Source organism: Carcharhinus amblyrhynchos, chromosome 10, assembly GCF_965287045.1.
Source record: "Carcharhinus amblyrhynchos chromosome 10, sCarAmb.v2.hapA, whole genome shotgun sequence".
Taxonomy (NCBI): Eukaryota; Metazoa; Chordata; class Chondrichthyes; order Carcharhiniformes; family Carcharhinidae; genus Carcharhinus; species Carcharhinus amblyrhynchos.
In genome coordinates this window covers 94998942-95020644 of record NC_137333.1, presented here as the reverse complement: position 1 = coordinate 95020644, position 21703 = coordinate 94998942, and the positions used below count along the sequence as shown (strand labels likewise).

At 43.2% G+C, this 21703-nt stretch overlaps 1 protein-coding gene across 1 annotated transcript in view; it reads left to right on the top strand.

Annotated features, from left to right (window-relative positions):
* The first annotated feature begins 922 nt into the window (after positions 1-922).
* The window catches only part of ppp2r3b (protein phosphatase 2, regulatory subunit B'', beta), a 131955-nt gene continuing 111174 nt past the window's right edge, over positions 923-21703 (top strand). Inside the window, exons 1-2 of the mRNA XM_080197645.1 lie at positions 923-972; positions 7577-8054. Coding sequence (XP_080053771.1) covers positions 7686-8054 — 369 coding nt within the window. The 5' untranslated portion in view covers positions 923-972; positions 7577-7685. The remainder of the gene's footprint in view (positions 973-7576; positions 8055-21703) is intronic.

Here is a 21703-nt window from a genome sequence, read left to right as displayed (position 1 = left end):
CTGAGATTTTCTAGCATTTTCTGCTTTCGTTTCAGATTCCAGCCACTGCAGTATATTGCCTTTATCTTCTTACAAGGACATGATCCCTAAAAGACCCTTGGTGGCATGGTGGAACAGTGGTTAGCACTGCTGCCTCACAGCACCAGGGACCCTGCTCGGGTCACTGTCTGTGTGGAGTCTGCACATTCTCCCCGTGTTTGCATGGGTTTCCTCCGGGTGCTCCAGTTTCCTCCCACAGTCTGAAAGGCATGCTGCTTGGGTGCAATGACCATACTAAATTCTCTCTGTGTACCCGAACAAGTGCCGGAGTGTGGTGACTAAGGATTTTCACAGTAATTTCATTGCAGTGTTAATGTAAGCCTACTTGTGACACTAATAAACAAAATAAAATTTGGAAGACGGTGTGCAGAAGGAGGGAATTAAATGATGTAGTTACTCCAATCAGCTTGGATCATGGAGCTCAAGCCCAAGACAGGAGGTGAGAGCCCTGCCTTGTCAGCTTCGATCGGGAATGTCTAGACTCTGAATTGAACTTGATTTGATTGAATTGGAATAAAAACAACAAAAAAAACTTGCACCATCAGTGCATAGGAGCTTGCCATGTGGCATCATCATGTCTACTGTAGCACCTCCTGGGGCTCTGGCGGGAAAGAGGGGCTACCCCGTGAAGGAGGGGGCGGGGCTGTCCCGCAAGTGAGGGAGCTCTCTCGCGAAGGAGGGGACGACGCTCTTCCGCGATGGAGCGGGGAGGGGCTATCCTGCGAGAAGGGGGCGGGGCCGCCGCGGGAGGGGCGGGGCTCTCCACGAGTGAGGGCGGCCACCTGCGAAGGAGGGAGGGGGCGGGTCTTCCGCATGGCGCCGTTGCCGGGGTGACCGGAGAGCGCGGCAGCTGTTCTCGCGAGAGGCCGGGCGCGGGGAGAGGGGCAGTTGCCTGGGAGTCGGAGTCCCTGCCGCTGGGAGGGGGCGGAGGAGGTGAGCAAGAGGCGGGAGGTGAGCTGACAGGCCGGGGAGTAAATGAGTGAGGGGAGCGCGACAGCAGCGGGGTAGGTATGCTGGTTGCAGTAGCAACAGCTCGCAGCGCTGTGGGAGCTCCCCAGGGGCCCGATTCCACAGATGGCCTGCTGCCCAGGGTTGGATGGCATGGCAACCAAACGCCAGGCTTCACTCCCCTAACTAGGCCAAACCACCCCCCCTCACTTCTCTTCCACCCCCTCAGTTCCCCCCGCCCCCATTCCCCTTTACAGGGTCAGAACTAACAGGCTGCATTTCCCCTTTATTAATCATTTTCTTCTCAATTAGTTGAAGTTGCCTGGTTTTTACTGCACTTTTTTATTTATTGGTGTCAGAAGTAGGCTTACATTAACACCACTTTTTTATTGGTGTCATGAGTAGGCTTATGTTAACATTGCAGTGAAATTACTGTGAAAATTCCCGAGTCGCCACATTCCCCAGCCTGTTCGGGTACCCTGGGGGAGAATTTAGCATAGCCAATATGCTTAGCCAGCATGTCTTTCAGACTGCAGGAGGAGAGGTTATTGCAGAAGATCAGGGGACATGGAGTTGGGGGTAGGGTGTTAGCGTGGATAGAGGATTGGTTGTCAAATAGGAGGCAGAGAGTGGGGGTCAATGGGTGCTATTCGGATTGGCGGTTGGTGACTAGTGGGGTGCCCCAGGGGTCGGTGCTGGGGCCTCAGCTATTTACCATTTATATAGATGATCTGGAGGAGGGAACCGAGTGCAGGGTGTCGAAATTTGCTGATGACACCAAGATTGGGGGAAAGGCAAATTGTGCAGAGGGTGTGGAGAGTCTGCAGAAGGATCTAGATAGGCTGGGCGAATGGGCCATGAAATGGCAAATGGAATTTAATGTTGGCAAGTGTGAGGTGGTCCACTTTGGTAGGAAGAATGGTAGGAAGGACTATTACTTACGTGGAGAAAAACTGCAGCAGGCGACGGTGCAGAGGGACCTCGGGGTCCTTGTGCATGAGTCGCAAAAACCCAGCTTGCAGGTGCAGCAGGTGGTCAGGAAGGCGAATGGGATGTTGGCCTTCATAGCGAGGGGGATTGAATATAAAAGTAGGGAGGTCTTGCTATAGCTGTATAGGGCATTGGTGAGGCCGCAGCTGGAGTACTGTGTGCAGTTTTGGGCGCCGCACCTGCGCAAGGATATTTTGGCCTTGGAGGGAGTGCAGAGGAGGTTTACTAGGCTGATACCGGAGTTGAGGGGGTTGAGCTATGAGGAGAGGCTGAATAAACTAGGCTTGTACTCGTTAGAGTTTAGAAGAATGAGGGGAGATCTCTGAGACGTATAAGATGATGAATGGGATGGATAGGATAGAGGTGGAGAGACTCTTCCCACTCAAAAAAGACAGTAGGACTAGGGGGCACAGCCTCAAGATAAAGGGGGGGCGGTTTAGAACGGAGTTGAGGAGGAACTTCTTCACTCAAAGGGTGGTGAATCTCTGGAATTCTCTGTCCGTTGAAGTGGTGGAGGCTGCCTCGCTAAATATTTTTAAGAAGCGGGTTGATGGGTTCTTGATAAGAGAGGGGATTAAGGGTTATGGGGAGAGGGCGGGAAAGTGGAACTGAGCCACGACAGATCAGCCATGATCTTATTGAATGGCGGGGCAGGCTTGAAGGGCCAGATGGCCTACTCCTGCTCCTATTTCTTATGTTCTTATGTAAACCAGAGCACCCAGAGAAAACTCTCAGTGACACGAGGAGAATGTGCAGAGTCCGCACAGGCTCAAGCCGGGAATTGAACGTGGGTCGCTGGCGCTGTGAAGCAATAGGGACCTGCGTTCAATGCTTCATTTTAAATTGAAATGTATATATGACAAAATCAGAATTTTATTTTTGCTTAATTATGTTTGCCAGTGTATGTGTTTTGCTTGAAAAGATACATCTACTTTGACTTCTACAACAACGTTATCATTTTATCATGATCCTTATTTTGGACAGTGTTAATCTGCAAATCATTTATTTGCTAAGAAATAACTTTTATAAGACACTTTGCTCTTTTTTGAAACAATACAGGCTAATTTTCACAACTTATTTTTTCTCCCCCTCACCCTTTTAAAAAATCTTCCATTATTCTCCTCCCAAGATTTCCAAGCACAGATTTACATGACCCCTGAGAGTTGTATTGTTTTTATGGGGCATGGGTGCCCCTGGAACTTGTCAGCCTTTGTTGCTCATCCCCATTTGAGAAGGATGTGTTGAGCCACCTTTTTGAGTTGCTGCAATTCCACCTGTGTTGGTACATCCACAGCACTGTTTGGGAGGGAGTTTCAGGATTTTGGCTGTGCTACAATGACATAGTTCCAAGGATGTTTCCATGCATCTGCTGCGCTTATTCATCCAAGTTGTAAGATTGAGCTTGGAACATTCCGTCAAAGAAACATTGCTGAGTTGCTGCAGTTTATGTTGCTGTGGTACACTCTGTGCATTGATGGTGGAGGGATTTGTAGAGTTGTACAGCACAAAAAGAGGCCCATGTCTGTGCTGGCCATCAAACATTTATCTATTCTAACCCAATTTTTCAGCACTTTTTCCATAGCCTTGTATAGCATTGCGTTTCAGGTGCTCATCTAAATGCTTCTTAAATGTTATGAAGGTTCCTGCCTCTACCACCCTTTTCAAGCAATGAGTTCCAGATGCCCACCCCCTCTGGGTGTAAATGTTCTCAAATCCTTCGAAGTCTCCTCAGCTTAAATCTGTGCCCCTTGGTTATTGATACCTTGACTAAAGGGTTTTCCTATCTATGTCCCTTACAGTTTTGTATATCTTAATCAGGTGCCCCTCCCTCCTCAACCTTTTCTGCTCTAAAGAAAACAATACCAGCCTAGCCAGCCTCTCTTCATAGCTGAAACACTCCAGCCCCGGCAACATCCTGATGAGTCTCCTCTGCACCCGTTATAGTTCCTATGGCGTAACGACCAGAACTGCATACATTATTCTACATACAGCTCCATTACAATCCCCCAGCTCTTATATTCTGTGCCTCAGCCACTAAAGGCAAGTATCCCATATGTCATCTTAACCACTTTACCTATCTGTCCTGCTATCTTCAGGGATCTTTGGACTTGCATCCCAGTGTCCCTCTGGTCCTCTGTACTTCTGAGTATCCTATCATTCATTGTGCATTCCCTCACATTGTTAGTCCTCCCAAAATGTATCACCTCACACTTTTCGGGGTTAAATTCCATTTGCCACTGTTCTGCTCATCTGACCAACCCATCTGTGTCATCCAGTAATCTAAGGCTTTCCTCGTTACTATTGTTAAACCACACACCAATTTTCATGTCATATGCAAGCTTACTGATAATAAGTCTCACATTCACAAGGTGCAGTGGTTATGCAGCAGCCACAAATGATTGTCTTCAAAATGGTTTCGTCCACATCTTAAATGCCTATACACCATAAGATATTCTTAAGCCAGATGAAACTAGACCATTTTACTGTATTTTGCCAGACTGCTCTTTGATGTTTAAAGGTGAAACATATAATGGTGGAAAGCAGAGCAAGGAACATGGTCATTGTTATGATCTGCGCTAACATGGACGGCATAGAAAAACTGCTGCTGCTGCTTATGATAGGAAGGTCCCGGAAGTCACTTTGCTTTACAAATGTTGTAACACTATCCACAAAATAAAACCACCTGGTTGACCCCAGCATTTTTTGAAGCAGGGATCAGGAAAGTGGATAAAATGTATCGGTGAAAGTAAAAGAAGATTGTCATCATTACAATTAACTGCCCCATAGCTTCAACCTGCTATGTTTGCCTCCCAACAACATGACGAAGCATCTTCCAATGTAACAGGGGTGATTAGGAACCTTTAACCTAACAAAGATAGCTGCTGATTGATGAGAAGCAGGAATACAATTAAACCGTTCTAGAGATCATGTTCATGATGAAGAAGGTGTAAAATATGGTGCCAGACGCCACAGTTGCATGTTGTGACTGAAAAGATGATGCAGTACATTCTTCAAATAAGAAGCCCAATGCCCCTGAAGAATCCACTGAATGTTCGCCACCTGTTTTCCCCAGTCAATAGTGCGAAAGCTGTAGTGGCTCTCTGGAATTTCACACTGCAGCACGAAAACATCAAAGACATAGAATCCCTGCAGTGCAGAAGGAGGCCATTCAGCCAATCAAGCCTACATGACTGCAATCCCACCCAGGCCCTATCCCTGTAATCCTACATATTTACCCTGTTAATCCCCTGGCACTAGGATCAATTTAGCATAGCCAATCAACTTAACCCACACAACTTTGGAGTGTGGGAAGAAACCAGAGCATCCGGAAGAAACCCACACAGGCACGGAAAGAATGAGCAAACTCCACACAGACGTTGACCCGAAGCTGGAATTGAATCTGGGTCCCTGGCACTGAAAGGCAGCAGTGTTAACCACTGTGCTGCCCTTACATGTTTGGCTGCATTGAAAACATGATGGACTATATCATACAAATCCAAGTAGAGAAAGGTTACAGAGTGTATCTCTAGCCAATTCTCAACATTTTCAACCAAAGCTCAGCCTTTTACAAGGTCAAGCTATTGTTAGCCGTGAAGAAATTGAACCAAAACTTTTTCAAACATTTGCTGCTTTATTTACTGTGTTGTCACTTGGCATTTGACATTGATAGGCTGAAGGACCCCTCTTTATACTGTAAAAGTCTGAAAGACTCCATTTGTAGGCATGTTATATAAAGACACATTGATGTAGGAACGGGCTGCCTTGGCTATCATTTCACACCAAATTTGTGAGCGAATTCTGGGATTTGACTCATTTGGAATTTTACTGTATTTGTATTGAATCATAGAGGTTTACTGCACGGAAACAGGACCTTCGGCCCAACTTGTCCACACCGCCCTTTTTTTTAAACCCCTAAGCTAGCCCCACTCGTCTGCATAAACACACAACTCGTAACACATCTTACCCATTAACCGTCTAAATGCTTTTTAAAAGACGAAATTGTACCTGCCTCTACTACTACCTCTGGTAGCTTGTTCCAGACACTCAGCACCCTCTGTGTGGCTGGTCCAACTAACTTTCTGGTCAATTATAACTTCGAAAAGTTGATGCTGAAGGATCCAGTGATGGCAATACTGTTGAGTATCAAGGGGAGGTGGTTAGATTCTCTCTTGTTGGAGGTGATTATTTTCTGATACACGAGTAACTATGTGAATGTCATGTTCTACTTTCATCGTCAACCCGAATGCTGTCCAGGTTTTGCTGCACGTGCATGGATTGCATCAGTGCTTGAAGAGTTAATCATTGATGCTGAACATTGTGCAGTCATTGACAGATAACCCTGTCTCTGTCCTAATGATGGATGGAAAGTCATTGATGAAGCCGCTGAAGATGGTTAGACCTAAGGCACTACCTTGATCTCTTGGAGATCTGCAATTGCAAAAAATATAACATCTTCCTTGGTGTGAGGTATGGCTCTAATGGGTGGAGGTGTTTCCCTCTGATACCCCGACTTCAATCTTTCAAGGGCTCCTTGATGACTCACTCAACTAAATGCTGCCTTGAAATCTAGGATAGCCCCTTCACATGTTGAGTTCAGCTTTTTTTGTGCAAGTTTGAACCAAGAAGTAATGAGATCTGGAGCCAAGTGACCTTGGTGGAACCCAAACTGGGCATCGTTCAGCAATTGCTACTTCACAGTAGTGTTGATGACTCTTTTAATTTCTCCTTGAATGAGAACAGGACCAAAAAGTTTGCCTCCTGCCTTGTAGTCCACCTAGATACCTGTGCTCCTCTAATTCTGACCTCTTGAACACCCCGAGTTTTAAATGCTGCACCATTAATGTCCACAGCTTTAACTGCCTAAGCCCTGAATTTTGGAATTCTGTCTCCAACTCTTGTTCCTCCTTGAAGATGCTCCTTAAAGTCAATCTCTTTGACTATCTGCCTCAATGTGGCTTGGTATTGGATTTTGTTCAATCATGCTTTTGAGATGCTTTATTATGTTAAAGGTGTTACACAAACGTGTTGTTATTTCCTGATTGTTTTTCTGGTGTCAGATCATAAATGATCAGATTTCCTCCATTCAGTTTCACAAGCTTCTATGGTTAAAGTTGAATTTAAAATCTTTAAAGTTGCTGTAGATAATGTGTAATGTTATAATATAGCACGCCCTTGAACTTTCCCTCATCACAAATTTTAAGTCTCCGCTACAACTGGTGCTGCAGGATCTGGAATATGCTGCCTGAAAAGGTGATGGTTTTCAAAAGAGAATTGGATAGGCACTTGAAGGAGAATAAAGTACTGGGCTATGGGGATAGGAACTAGCTAGGTTGATCTTGCAGAGAGCTGGCATGGACTGCTGAATAGCCTTTTGTGTTGTAACTGTTCTGTGATGCCAATCCCTGGCTTGCTTTTCACAGGAGGGAGGGAATGATCAGCAGGTGAGTTCACTCAAGTTCCCCTTGTTAGTTACTTGCTGACAGGTTCAAGTGTTTAATTTGGCATTGGCTGCAAAGCAAATGGTCTATCAGCCTTATCAAATGCGGGGATTCAAAAAAAGTACTGAGTTTTTAACAACATTTTTGTTTTCTTTACTCAGGAATTTATTATTTGAATTAAGTTGAGGAAGACAGAATAGGACTTCAGCTTCCACGGCGCAGCTTCCTACAATAATCTTGGTTGTTCGATATATCCTAAATAAATTAACAATGCCGGCCGCTCCAGTTCTGCAGCCTGTTCTTAAAATGAAAGTTGATGAGCTCTTCCTCTACTGGTTGAGTGAGACGACGACGCAGTCCATGCTGAAAGATTACCTGAAACGAATAGAGAGTGGTGAAACAATTGATACAGGCAGTGGAGCTGCAACAAATGACCAGCCTCCAACTGGAAGCAATAACAACAAACATCCCACCTCCGAGTTGAACATACTGGGTTGCTCAACTTCCCCTTTAGTCACTTCCAAATTCTGTTCAAGTCCTCCATCCCAGCTTACTTCAGCTCTCCCATCTGGCACATTTTCAAGTCCTAGAAATGGATTAAACACTCGAGCAACAAGGAGGTCATCGGGGATTAAGGCTGTGAGTTTTGCATGTTTTTTCATTTGAAACAAATTTTTTTGTTTAAAATTAGTTGAATATTGCTACACATTTTTAGATGAATGAAAACCATACCTACAAAACTGTCATGTTTTTACAAAGAGCTTTCCCATAGCTTATTTGGCAAATGCATTGTAATATGTGATTGAACCATACAGCCCATAAAAGTTCTATGTTTATCCTAAATCTGTTGTAAATTAGCCAATTACAGCAAAACTTACAAAGCTTTACAATGTCCTATCTTCTATGTTTCTATAACACTTGGGGTGAATGGGATCAAAGGTTATGGAGAGAAAGCAGGATTAGGCTATTGAATTGGACAATCAGCCATGATCGTAACGAATGGTGGACATGCTCGAAGGGCCAAATGGCCATTTCCTGCTCCTATCTTCTACGTCTGTGTACCTAAGGTTAGGGTTGGGAGGGGAAAGCAGAGATTGGTGTGGAAAGTTAGAGGGTGTAGAGAAAGATCAACTTAATGCAAGGTAAGTCCATTCAAAAGTCTGGCAGCAGTAGGGAAGAAGCTGTTCTTGGGTCGGTTGGTATGTGACCTCAGACTTTTGTATCTTTTTCCCAAAGGAAGAAGGTGGAAGAGAGAAAATCTGGGGTGTGTGGGGTCCTTAATTATGCCGACTGCTTTGCCGAGGCATCAGGAAGTGTGGACAGTCAATGAATGGGAGGCTGGTTTGTGTGATGGATTGGGCATGATGATTTGGCACAAAAACTGAATTTCAAAGGAAAGTTGAGGATTTAGGAAAGAAACAATTGCTGAGCAAAAGTACAGCGACATCATAGCAAAAAGCTGTTAAGTTAAAACAAAGTAATAAAAATGAGCAGTGTGTAAGAGTTCAGTAAATGTGAGTGGGTGCGTATGTTTGTGTTGGTGTGCAGTCGCTCACTCATTCGCACATGCCCTTCCAAACAACAGTCACTCGCTCACTGTAACTCCTGGGTGCTCGTGTTCTTTCCGTCACTCTTGCCATACCTGCCACTCACTCAGTCCTCCCTCACCCCACCAGCGGCAGTTCCTCTCCCCTGCCTGGCACTCATTCCTATGCATTCATCCTCCTGCCTGTTGCTCACTCCTTTTCCATCCTGGACTGCAGCTACTTTGACTCTTCCCCCTTCCCTGGCAGATTCGCTGCTCCTGTCGCAGCATATTTTGAGGCCTCTGGCTGAATAAAGCTGTTCTTCCGATCGGAGACAGGTTCTCTGCCACAATTGCTAATAATTGGCTCACTATTAATCCTAGCAACACCAAAGGCAGAAGAGAAACGGCTGTGATTGGAGGAACAGTTCTTTGAACAATGTTCAGAATCACTTCCTGCAAAATGTGACTGCTGTTTTTCAGAGTACTCACATGGGTGATTCTTCATTCCTTGTATTCTTGTTGTGGTAGTTAGGTAAACACTTTAGCATGAAGTTAAAAAACACAACTTTTTTTTTTCCCAAACATGTTCACAAGTTGCCTGTCCTATATGCCTTCAGGACTCTTTTTGTCTTTTGGCCAAACAAATGTATTAAAATGGTAATATGTAAGTGAACAACTGTGCAAACATAACATATTTAGAAAATTTGTAACTGCACCACTTACCTTTAGAAAATAATAAATGGTTACAAGCTATAATGCGAAGTCTCTGACTAGGAATACTTTCATACATAGTTAATTTTTTTTTCTGAGGCTGACAGCATCAAGGGATTTGGAGCAAAGGTGGGAAAATGAAGTTGATCAGCCGTGACCTGATTGAATGGTGGAACAGGCCTGAGGGGCTTAATGGCCTACTCCTGTTCCTATGTTCCTACAAATTGAATTGTATGCTATTGGAGGCATGGGACCATAATTACATGCAATTAATTGTTCACAAGCTTTCCTTGTAATTATTCCTCCACATTGTACCTTTTCATTCATGAAAAACTGACAGTACTTTCCTCCATGACTGAAGTAAAAAAAGTACAGCTTTTAAGTAATCTTTAATTTTGTTGTCAGTTGTTATTATTTCCTGGGGATGGTGAGGATTTTAGAGTCCCTGCACTGTTTTTGGGCAATTCCAATAGTAACTTCATTCCCTCTCATTTTGGCAAACTTCTTTTTTGAAAACTTATTGAAGTTTCTATCCTTTCTTTCCTCAAGAGGGAGCAATAGCAGGGTAACGAGTATCATAGCTTTTTTCCTGTCACTCAGTGCTGGCTTGGGATGAGGCAAACTGGGGGCAGTCTCATTTTACTAAACAAGGTGGAGAGAGAAAGTAAAATTTGGCTTAAGTATAGATTGGGATGGAACAAAATGTTCCACTGAAATCTTACAGCCCATATTGTCTGCACTGGTTCTCTGAACGATGGTTATTCTTAGTGTCATTTTCTCCCCTTCTCCCCATAACTCTGCATGTTTTTCCTTTTTAAATAAGTCTAATTCCCTTTTGAATGGGATTGAGGCTGAGATGAAACCTGCCACGATCATATTAAGTGGCGGAGCAAGCTTGAGGAGCTGAATTGCCAATTCCTGCTCCTTGTTCTTATAAATGCTTCAGTTGAACTTGCCTCCACCATGCTCTCAGGCAATGCGTTCCAGACTTTTTTCTCATATCACTTTTTATTTTTAGCAGTTATTTTAAATTTTTGCTCTTGTTTTCGATCCTTTCACCATGAGAACAGTTTCTCCCTACCTACTGTTTAGATTCCTCATGATTTTGAATACTTTTACCCAATCACTTCTCAGTCTTTTCTCTAAGGAGACAGTCCTAACTTCTCCAATCTATCTTCTCATCCCAGAAACCATTCATGTAAATCATTTCTCCTCTCTCTCCAATGCCTTCACATCCTCCTTAAAATGTGCCGTCCAGAACAAAATGTTGAGGTCAAACTATTGGCCTGGACAAATCCAACACAACCTCCTTGCTCTTGTACTCTGTGCCCCTATTAATAAAGCCTCAATTACTGGATGCTTTATTAACCACATTTTCAAGCTATGCTGCCACCTTCAATGATGCATGCACATATGTACCCAGTCTCTCTGCTCCTTCACTCCCTCTAATTTGTGCCCTTTAATTTGTACTGTCTCTCTATGTTCTTCCTACTGAAATGAATCATCTCACATATCTCTGCATTATACTTCATCTTCCAACGTGTTAATATCCTTTAGAAGTTCTGCACTATCCTTCAGAGTTCACAGTGCTTTCAAGTTTTATCATCCATAAACTTTGAAATTGCACCCTGTACACCAAGTTCTAAGTAATCAATATACATCAGGTGAAACAAGGATTTCAATGTTGACCCTGGGAAAACGCCACTGCAAACCTTGCTCCAGCCTAAAAATCATTCATTAACAACTATGCTTTCTATCATTTGGTCAATTCCGTGCCCATGTTGCGACTATCTATTTTATTTTGTGAGCTGTAACTTTGGTCACTGTGTCAAATTCCATTTGGAAATCCACGTACGCCACATCAACTGCATTGCCCTCATCAACCTTCTTTGTTACCTTTTCAAAAAACTCTTCAAGTTAATTAAACATGATTTTCCTTTACATTTATGCTGTCTTTCTTTAATTAACCCCTATTATCAATGTGACTATTAATTTTGCTGAGAAGAAGCAGGACATGAAGCACAGAACAGGCTGCGACATGCTTCAGATGTAATCTTTCTCCTGTCTCCAAGCTCTTGTCAGCTATTCATTTAATTATCCTAATCGTGCCTTCCACTAGGCCTTGCTTTACAAATTCTCTTTGTTATTTGCCAATCAATTGACCTTGTAAATTGGAATAATTTTAGAATCGTTTTCAGTTTTTTTAAGCTATTTAATGAATAATTAATAATAACCCAGTTTTGCCAGCATAAATATTATCTTTCAAGTCTTAGTGGCAGATATACTTTCTGTCCCAGCCTCAAGGTTTCCTTGTCTACCCCATCTCTGGAACCATAGTCTTTGCATTGTCTTCCAGGCTCAAGCCCTTGAATTTTTTAATGTTTATGAGCTCTAGCAACTCTTGGATTTGCTTTTCTAAATTACCATCTGTTGTAACGCCAACTTGACCATTAGTCCAAAGTGCAGGTGCATTCCAAGCATGGATTTCTTGTCCATCCCAATCCTTTCCCCCTGCCAGTTTGCTTTACGCAATATGTCCCTTCCTTTACCCTACCCAATACTGCCTCCCAGTTCTTCATTTCCCCTTCACTGCTTTTGAACACGCGCAGTCACCATCTCCAACTTAGTAACTAATAGTCGCCATTTTGCTGCATTGCTGGGCCTTTTTCTTCAAAGAACGACAACAAAACTATAACATTCCATGAATGTTAGAGTAACTTACAGTGAAAGACAAATTAAATAGATGGAGGACCTAGGCAGAATAGATGAATTTAATTTAAATTTCACTGGCTGTTATATTGGGATTTGAACCTGCATTATTGGATTACTTATCTAGTGTCATTGCCACCACACCAGCATCTTCCAATTTCAGAGGCCAGGCTGAGCATTGTCTATTGTTGTAAAAACCCGTCTGGTTTGATAATGTCCATTAGGGAAGGAAATCTGTCATCTTTCTATGATTTGACCTGCATGCAACTCTAGATCCACAGCAATGTTAACTCAGACAAGCACTCAAAGAACAAAGAAAATTATAGAACAGGGACAGACCTTTTAGCCCACCAAGCCTGCACTGACCATGCTGCTCGACTGAACTAAAACCCCCTATTCTTCCAGGGACCATATCCCTCTATCCCCATCCTAGTGCCATCCGTCCCTCAGATCCTACGTGGACCAACTGGCAGGGGGTTCCCAGACATTTTTAGCTCTCCTTACACCATCTGAGGTCAAGAAGATGCCCATCATCCTTGTACCAAAGAAAAGCCAGCAGCATGCCTCAATGACCATCACCCTGTGATTGGGATGTCCATCATTTTGAAGTGCTTCGACAGGTTAGTCATGGCACAGATCAACTCCGGCCTCCCAGATTGCCTGGATCCACCACAGTTCGCTTAACGCTGCAACTGGTCTACAGCTGATGCCATTTCCCTGGTCCTACACTCAACCCTAGAACACCTAGGTAACAAAGACACTTGTATCAGACTCCTGTTTATTGACTACAGCTCAGCCTTCAACACCATTGTTCCTAAAAACTCATCCCCAAACTCTGTGGCTTAGGGCTCGGCCTCTCCCTCTGTAACTGGATCCTAGACTTCCTAATTCACAGCAGTCAGTAAGGATAGACAGTAACACCTCTTCCATGATTGTTGTCAACACTGGTGCCCCACAAGGCTATGTCCTTGGCTCCTTACTACTCTCCTCGGACACTTTTGACTGGCCAAATTCCGCTCCAACTCCACTTTCAACTTTGCTGATAACACCACTGCTGTGGACCAGTTTCAAAAAATGATGAGACAGAATACAGGAAGGAGATAGAGAATCTGTTGGAATAGTAAATTGACAATAATCTCTCTCTCAGTGTAGGTAAAAAGGAGATAGTCATTGACTTCAGTAAGTATAGTGGAGGACATGCCACTGTCTACATCAATGGGGGTGAAGTGGAAATGGTTGAGAGTTTAAAGTTTCTAGGTATCCAGATCACCAACAACCTGTTCTGGTCCCTCCACACCAATGCTATAGTTAAGAGAGCTCACCAATGCCTCTACTTTCTGAAGAGGTTAAAGAAATTGGCATCTCCACTGTGACTCTCCAATTTTTACAGATGCGCCCATAGAAAGTATTCTTTTCGGATATATCACAGCTTGGTATGGCTCCTGTTCTGACCAAGACTGCAGAAAACTACAAAAGGTTGTCAACGTAGCCCAGTCCATCATACAAACCAGCCTCCCATCCATTGACTCCATCTACACTTCCTGCTGCCTCAGAAAGCAGCCAGCATAATCATGGACCCCCTGCGCCCCCAACAGATTCTCCGCCAGCTTCTTCCAACAGGAAAAAGATACAAAAGTCTGAGATCACTCACCAGCCGACTCAACAACTCCTTCCCTGCTGCCATGAGACTTTTGAATGGGCCTACCTTATTAAAATCGATCTTTCTACGACTGGAACACTATATTCTGCACCTTCTTCTTTCCTTCTCCCCTAGATACATTATGAATGGTATGCTTTGTCTGTATTGGGCACAAGAAACCATACTTTTCACTGTATGCCAATACATGTGACAATAAGTCAAATAAAATGTGGTTGAATCTTAATTGCCCTCTGAAATGGCCTAGCAAGTCGCTCAATACAATAAATGCTTACCTTGCCAGCTACACACACATCCCATGAATAAAAAAAAGAAAAAATTTAAAGAAAAAATCAGGCAAGCAACAACAGTATGAAAACAAAGGAGAAATTTCTTCATCCAGAGGGTGGTGAATGTGTGGAATTCACTACCACAAAATGTATTTGAGGCCAAAACATTGTCTGATTTCAAGAAGGCACAACCTCAGACTAAAGGGACAATCCTTTAAAACAGATGAGGAGGAATTTCTTCAGCCAAAGAGTGGTGAATCTGTGGAACTCTTGCTGCAGAAGGCTGTGGAAGCCAGGTCATTGAGTGTCTTTAAGACAGGTTCTTGATTAATAAGGGAATCGGGGGTTATGGGGAGAAGGCAGGAGAATGGGGATGAAAAATAATCAGCCGTGATTGAATGGTGGAGCAGACTCGATGGGTAGAGTGGCCAAATTCTGCTCGTATGTCTTATGGTCTAAGAAATTAGATATAGCTCAAGGGACTAAGGACCAAGGGATATGGGAGGGTGAGGAGTTATCAGGATATTGAATTTGATCAGCCATGATCAAAATGTATGGCAGAGCAGGCTCGAAAGGTCAAATGGCCTACTCCTTTTAGTTTCTATGACATGGCTTGAAACTATACAAAAAAAGACAGTAAATAAGCTGGCAGCAGAGGAACGGTGGAGCAATTACAGTTTTTACCTTTAGCTGAGTGGCTCCTTAAGTGGTCAATTTTTGTAATCATTTTGGGAATTGTTAGTCTTGTGAAATTTTTGTCTAAGTTATGTTGAGAGTCAGCTCCCTTATCGATGTAGTTTCTAACTAGTTAGATATTTTGATTTGATTTTTTAAGTGCATACTTCTAAGTAATCCAAGCGTTGGCCTATTCAGTAAGGATTCTTCACGTTTGGCTAATATGGCTTTCTCTAATGCAATAGAAAATCATTCATGTTTTGCCTCAGTGCAAGATTTTTTTTAAAAATAGCTTGTACCTCAAGTTTGGAAATTTTGAGGAATTGCATAAAATAGTAAAATTGCTCAACATCAAGTTTCTGGGCCTCTGCAAATATATTATACACATTTTGGATTGAGCCTATATTTGTACTGTTGTACGTGCTTTCTGAATTAGTGCTATATTTGTATTGTAGCACGCACACATTCTGGATTGGCACTATATTTGTACTTGTGCATTATAGCAAGAACATTACTATCTAATATAAGAACTGGGACAGCTGATCCTAATCAGATCAGCTCCTGGTAATTTCTGACATGGTAGTTGCTATACGAGAAGACAAGAGTATTTGGCATTTAGATATTGATAGCTGCAGCCCATGTACCAAGGATGACTTTGTAAGGGACCTATATTTCTGTTTTTTTCATTCATCTATTCTGATTTGCTAACAAGCTATTGAAGAAATGCAAGTTAAGTCTCACGTAGTCCAATTCAGTGGTACATATGTCGGAGAATATTGCCATTTGTAGGGCGATATAAGTAGTAGTTTTGCTATTGACTTTTATTGAAGATGTGGAATATAGTGCGACTGTCACTGGATTGGTAGTCCGGAGGCTTAGTTCTGGGTACATGGGTTCAAATCCCACTATGGCTGGTTGAGTTTAAGTTCAATTAATTAAAATCTAAAACTTTTTTTCAATTGTCATAAAAACCAACTCGTTCACTAATGTCCTTTAGGGATGGAAATCCGCTGTCCTTACAAGGTCTAACCTAAATGTGACACCAGACCCAGCAAAATATGATTGGCTCTGAAATTGCCTAGCAAATTACTACAAAATCAAAAAGGAATGAGACAGAATGCACCAACCTAGATGCCAGAAATGAGAATGGCACACCCAGCATTCAATGCTGCAAAGTTTTCCTTCCTAACATCTGGGAACTTGTGCCAAAATTGGGAAAGCTGTCCCACGGACTTGCCAAGCAATGCCTTCATCGAATCATACTTTACAGACCTTCTCCTAAACATCACCATGTCCTGTCCCAGTGACAGGACGGATCCACTTAGAGATGGTGGTAGAGTGGTTACTGGTTTATAAAGGGTGGCACAGTAGTGTAATGGTTAGCACTGCTGCCTCACAGTGCTCGGGACGCGGGTTCAAGTCCTGCCTCGGGTGACTGTGTGGAGTTTGTACATTCTCCCCACATCTGCATGGGTTTCCTCCGGCCAGTTTCCTCCCACAATCCAAAGATGTGCAGGTTAGGTTAACTGCCATACTAAGTTGCCCCTTAGTGTCAGGGGATTAGCAGGGTGGATAAGTGGGATTGTGGGGGTAGGGCAAGGATGGGATTCTGGTCTGTGCAGACTTGATGGGTCAAGTGACCTCCCTCTGCACTGTAGGGATTCTGTGATAATTGGGAGGGCGTTTTCTGGGAATCCTCCACATTGACGCTGGGACCCATGAAGTTTCATGCACCAGGTGAAACCTCAGGCAAGGAAACCACCTGATTGTGAACCCCCACCATTTCCTCAGCTGATAATCCAGTTCTCTTCCATATTAAACACAAATTGGAAGAAGCTGTGAGGGTGGTAAAGGTGCAAAATATACTGTACATGGGAGATTGCAATATCCATCACCAAGAGTATGCATCACCATAGATCAAGCTGGTCCAGTTCTGAGGAACATGGCTTCTAGACTTGGCCTTCAGCAGATGTTGAGGAAACCAGCCAGAGGATAAAACTTGTTTGACATCACCCTCGCTTATAGATCCTCAAACTGTAGTGATGTCGGAAATGATGTAAACAGGAAATCAGAAATGCTTGCAATAAAGGAACATCTGTAATTAAGAGTGATTTTAATCTGCATATAGATTAGGAAAATCAAATTAGTCACAATATCATTGAGGATGCCCTGGTGATTTGCTGCAGCTGTATAGGGCATTGGTGAGGCCGCAGCTGGAGTACTGTGTGCAGTTTTGGGCGCCGCACCTGCGCAAGGATATTTTGGCCTTGGAGGGAGTGCAGAGGAGGTTTACTAGGCTGATACCGGAGTTGAGGGGGTTGAGCTATGAGGAGAGGCTGAATAAACTAGGCTTGTACTCGTTAGAGTTTAGAAGAATGAGGGGAGATCTCATTGAGGCGTATAAGATGATGAATGGGATGGATAGGATAGAGGTGGAAAGACTCTTCCCGCTCAAAAAAGACAGTAGGACTAGGGGGCACAGCCTCAAGATAGAGGGGGGGCGGTTCAGAACGGAGTTGAGGAGGAACTTCTTCACTCAAAGGGTGGTGAATCTCTGGAATTCTCTGCCCGTTGAAGTGGTGGAGGCTGCCTCGCTAAATATTTTTAAGAAGCGGGTTGATGGGTTTTTGATAAGAGAGGGGATTAAGGGTTATGGGGAGAGGGCGGGAAAGTGGAACTGAGCCACGACAGATCAGCCATGATCTTATTGAATGGCGGGGCAGGCTCGAAGGGCCAGATGGCCTACTCCTGCTCCTATTTCTTATGTTCTTATGTTCTTATTTATCGGCCTTTCGTTCCATCAGTTTCCCCAACACCTTTTCTTCACTAATACTAATCTCCTATAGTTCTTCCCTCTCACTGAATCATGTGTTTCCCAACATTTTTTGATCTCTTCTGTCCTCCTTCGTGAAGACAGAACCAAAGTATGTATTTAATTGGTCAGCTATTTCTTTGTCCCTATTATGTATTCCTGTTTCTGACTGTAATGGACCTTTTGTCTTTTTCATCCCTCATACCTATAGAAATTTTTACAGTCAGATTTTACATTCCTTGCAAGCTTACTTGCATATTCTGTTTTCTTCTTCTAAATCCTTTGTTGAATTCTGTACTGCTCCCAATCCTGTACCACAGAGTTAATTGCGATAGATTTAGATAGATTTGACAACTCAATATCCATCAGGGGCTTTGGCAACAGCAGAATTCTATTCAACTTCAATCTGTAACCTCATGGCCCAGCAAATGTCCCACTCTACCATTAGCTGGCTCATTCAGCCAGGAACAAACTCTAATTCAGTGGAGAGTGCAAGAGAGCATGCTAAGGGCAGCAGTAGGCACATTTAAAAGGTTGTGTCAACCTGGTGAAACTTCAAAACAGGACTACCTCTATGCCAAACAGTGGATGCAGCATGCAGGCAACGGAGCTAAGCAATCCCACAACCAACAGATATGATCCAAGCTCTGAAGTCTTGCCACATCCGGTCTTGAATGGTGGTGGACAGTTAAACAATCAAAAGAAGAAGGCTGTACAACTATCCCCATTTTCAATAACCGGGAAGCCCAGCACAGCAGTACAAAAGACAAGGCTGAGGCATTTGCAACAATCTTCTTAAATGATCTTATAGAGACATACAAGATAATGAAGGAGCTAGATAGGGTAGAGGTAGAGAGATTCTTTCCACTCAGAAAGGAAACAAGAACTAGAGGACACAGCTTCAAGATAAGAGGGAGTTAGTTTAGAACAGAGTTGAGGAGGAACTTCTCTCAGACGGTAGTGAATCTCTGGAATTCTCTGCCCATTGAAGAGGTGGAGGCTACCTCGTTGAATATGTTTAAGTCACAGGTAGATAGATTTCTGATCAATAAGGGAATTAAGGGTTATGGGGAGCAGGATAAGTGGAACTGAACCACCTCCAGATCAGCTATGATCTTATTGAGTGGCAGCGCAGGCTCGAGGGGCTAGGTGGCCTCCTCCTGCTCCTATTTCTTATGTTCTTATGTTCCACCAGAAGTGCCAAGTGAATGATCTATCTCTGCCTAGTCCACAGCATCATGGATGCCCAATCATCAGCCAAGTTGGTTCATTCCACATGATATCAAGAAATGGCTGAAGGCACTGGATAATGCAAAGACTAATAGCCCTGGCAGTATTAGTAGTACAGATGAAGATTTGTGTTCCCTTAGCCAGGCTGTTCCAATACAGCCTGATAATATCCAGCAAAGAAATTGCCCAGGTGTGCTCTGTCTACAAAAAGCAGGACAAATCCAATATGGCTAATTACCACTTCATCTCCTCCTCTTGATCATTAGTAACGTGATAGATGGAGTCATTAAATGCTATCAAGTGGCATTTACTCAGCAATAACCTGCTCACTAACACTAAGTTTGGGTTCTGCCAGGACTACTCAGCTCATGACCTCATTACAACGTTGGTTCAAACATGGACAGAAGAGCTGAACTCATGGACATGAGGTGAAGGTGACCCCTTGACATCAGAGTAGCATTTGACCTAATGTGGTATGAAGGACCCCTAGCAAAATTGAACGTATTGGGAATTGGTGGAGGATGGGGCCAATCATCTCATTCCCAGGCTATTGCTGCAGGGTTCCTCAGGGTTGTGTCCTCAGCCCAGTTATCTTGGGCTGCTTCATCCATGGTCTTTCTTCTATCGTAAGATCAGAAGTGAGGATGTTCACTGATGGCAAACTGTATCATTTGTGACTCAGATGCTGAAATATTTCATGTGCAGCTACAGAAAGATCTGTACGACACTCAGGCTTGGGCTGATAAGTAGCAAGTAACATTCACACCACAGAAGTGCCAGGCAATGACCATTTCCAACAAGGGAATCTGCCATGTTGCCATTACATTCAGTGGCATTATCATTGCTGAATCCCTTATTATCAAAAACCTGGGGTCACCATTGACTAGAAACTGGACTGGACTAGCCATGTATGTACTGTACGAATTATAAGAACAGGTCAGAGTCTAGAAATTCAGCAGTGCATAACTCACCACCTGACTCCCCAAAGGCTGTCCACTTTCCACAAGGAGTGTAATAGAATGTTTTCCACTTGTCTGGATGAATGCGGCTCCAGGAAGTTTGTCACCATTCAGATTAAAGCAGTTCACTTGAATGGTACTTTCAACGTTCAACGCCTCCAACATGGTGACACAGTGGTTAGCTACCTCACAGTGCCAGGGACCTGGGTTTGATTCCCAGTTGGATGACTCTGTGCGGGAGCCTGCACATTCTCCCTGTGTCTGCATAGGTTTCACCCCACAGTCCAAAAGACATGCTGGTTAGGTGTACTGGCCATGCTAAATCCTCCCTCTGTACCTGAACAGGCACCAGAGTGTGGTGACTAGGGGATTTTCACAGTAACTTTATTGCAGTGTTAATGTTAGGCGACTTGTGACACTAATGAATAAATAAACTACCACTGAGAAGAACAAGGACAGCAGACACAGGAACACTACCACCTGGACATTCCCACAAGCTCCACATTATCCTAACTTGGAACTACGTTGTCATTCCTTCCCTGTCATTGCATTAATATCTTTAAACTCCCTTCCTAATGGCACTGTGGGTGTACCTACACGATGTGGAGATGCCGGCGTTGGACCAGGGTAAACATAGTAAGAAGTCTGACACCATCAGGTTTAAGTCCAACCGATTTATTTGATAGTAAACTCGCAAGCTTTCGGAGCTTGCCCCTTCGTCAGGCGACTGGAGAGTTCTGGCCTCCGACAGAGCATATAACAGCACAGACAGTTTACAGATTACTGATTAGAATGCGAATCTTTACACCTAACCTGCTATTCAAGTCTTAAAGTGGCCAACAATGTGAGTGGAAGGAGCATTAAGCCCAGGTTAAGGAGGCTTTTTTTTTGTTCCTCAAGTTTATATAACTTATAATATTTTGCCTTGCTTGCAACAGTATATTGCTGAAATGTATGCTTTTGAGATTTGTTCATCTGTACACCCACATTATTTATATATACAAGAAGTCCACCTCCTTTTATTTGGTTACTGATGCACAAAATGGCTTATAATCAAATTGTCAACATCTTCTTGAAGCTTTCTTTTTAATAACTGGTTGTCAATCAGGTGCCTACTTTTTTTTGTATGTCGTGGCAGCAGCTGCTGCCTGTGTTTTTCCAAAAGCTAAAATTGAGGGATTTTATGAAGCCATTAAATTCCTTTTTAGAAGGAAGGTTTGTTTTAGAAAAGACAACTTCACACCAAGAGTGGTAGTGGTATGGAATACTCCCACGAAGAGCATTGAATGTTCAGTCAGTAATTTTAAAACTGAGATTCACTTTTTTTTATTCCTCAGTGTTATAAGAGAAATGTAAACAAGGCGAGGCGATGAAATTAAGAGGCAGATTGGCCACTCCAAAACAGGCACGGTAGACCTAATGGACAACTCATGAAACTATATTCCTAAAAATTTGAGATTAATTTGTTTCCAAGGTATTATGTATAATAGAAATAATATCCAGTAAACCCCAAACCAATAATTCTGGCTTTAAAAGATGACATTGAATAGTTGAGAAATTGAGATTGGAACTATTCATTCTTCTGATTCCTTCAATTGGACTGCTAACAACTATTTTTGCTTCATAACACCTTTTGCTGTCCTGGAAAGGGAGCAATAAACAAACTCCAATCTCAGTTTTTCTGACTGCAACTTTTTTCTTGCTTTTGTTAATCAACATCGCTGTGGGCACTGTTTTC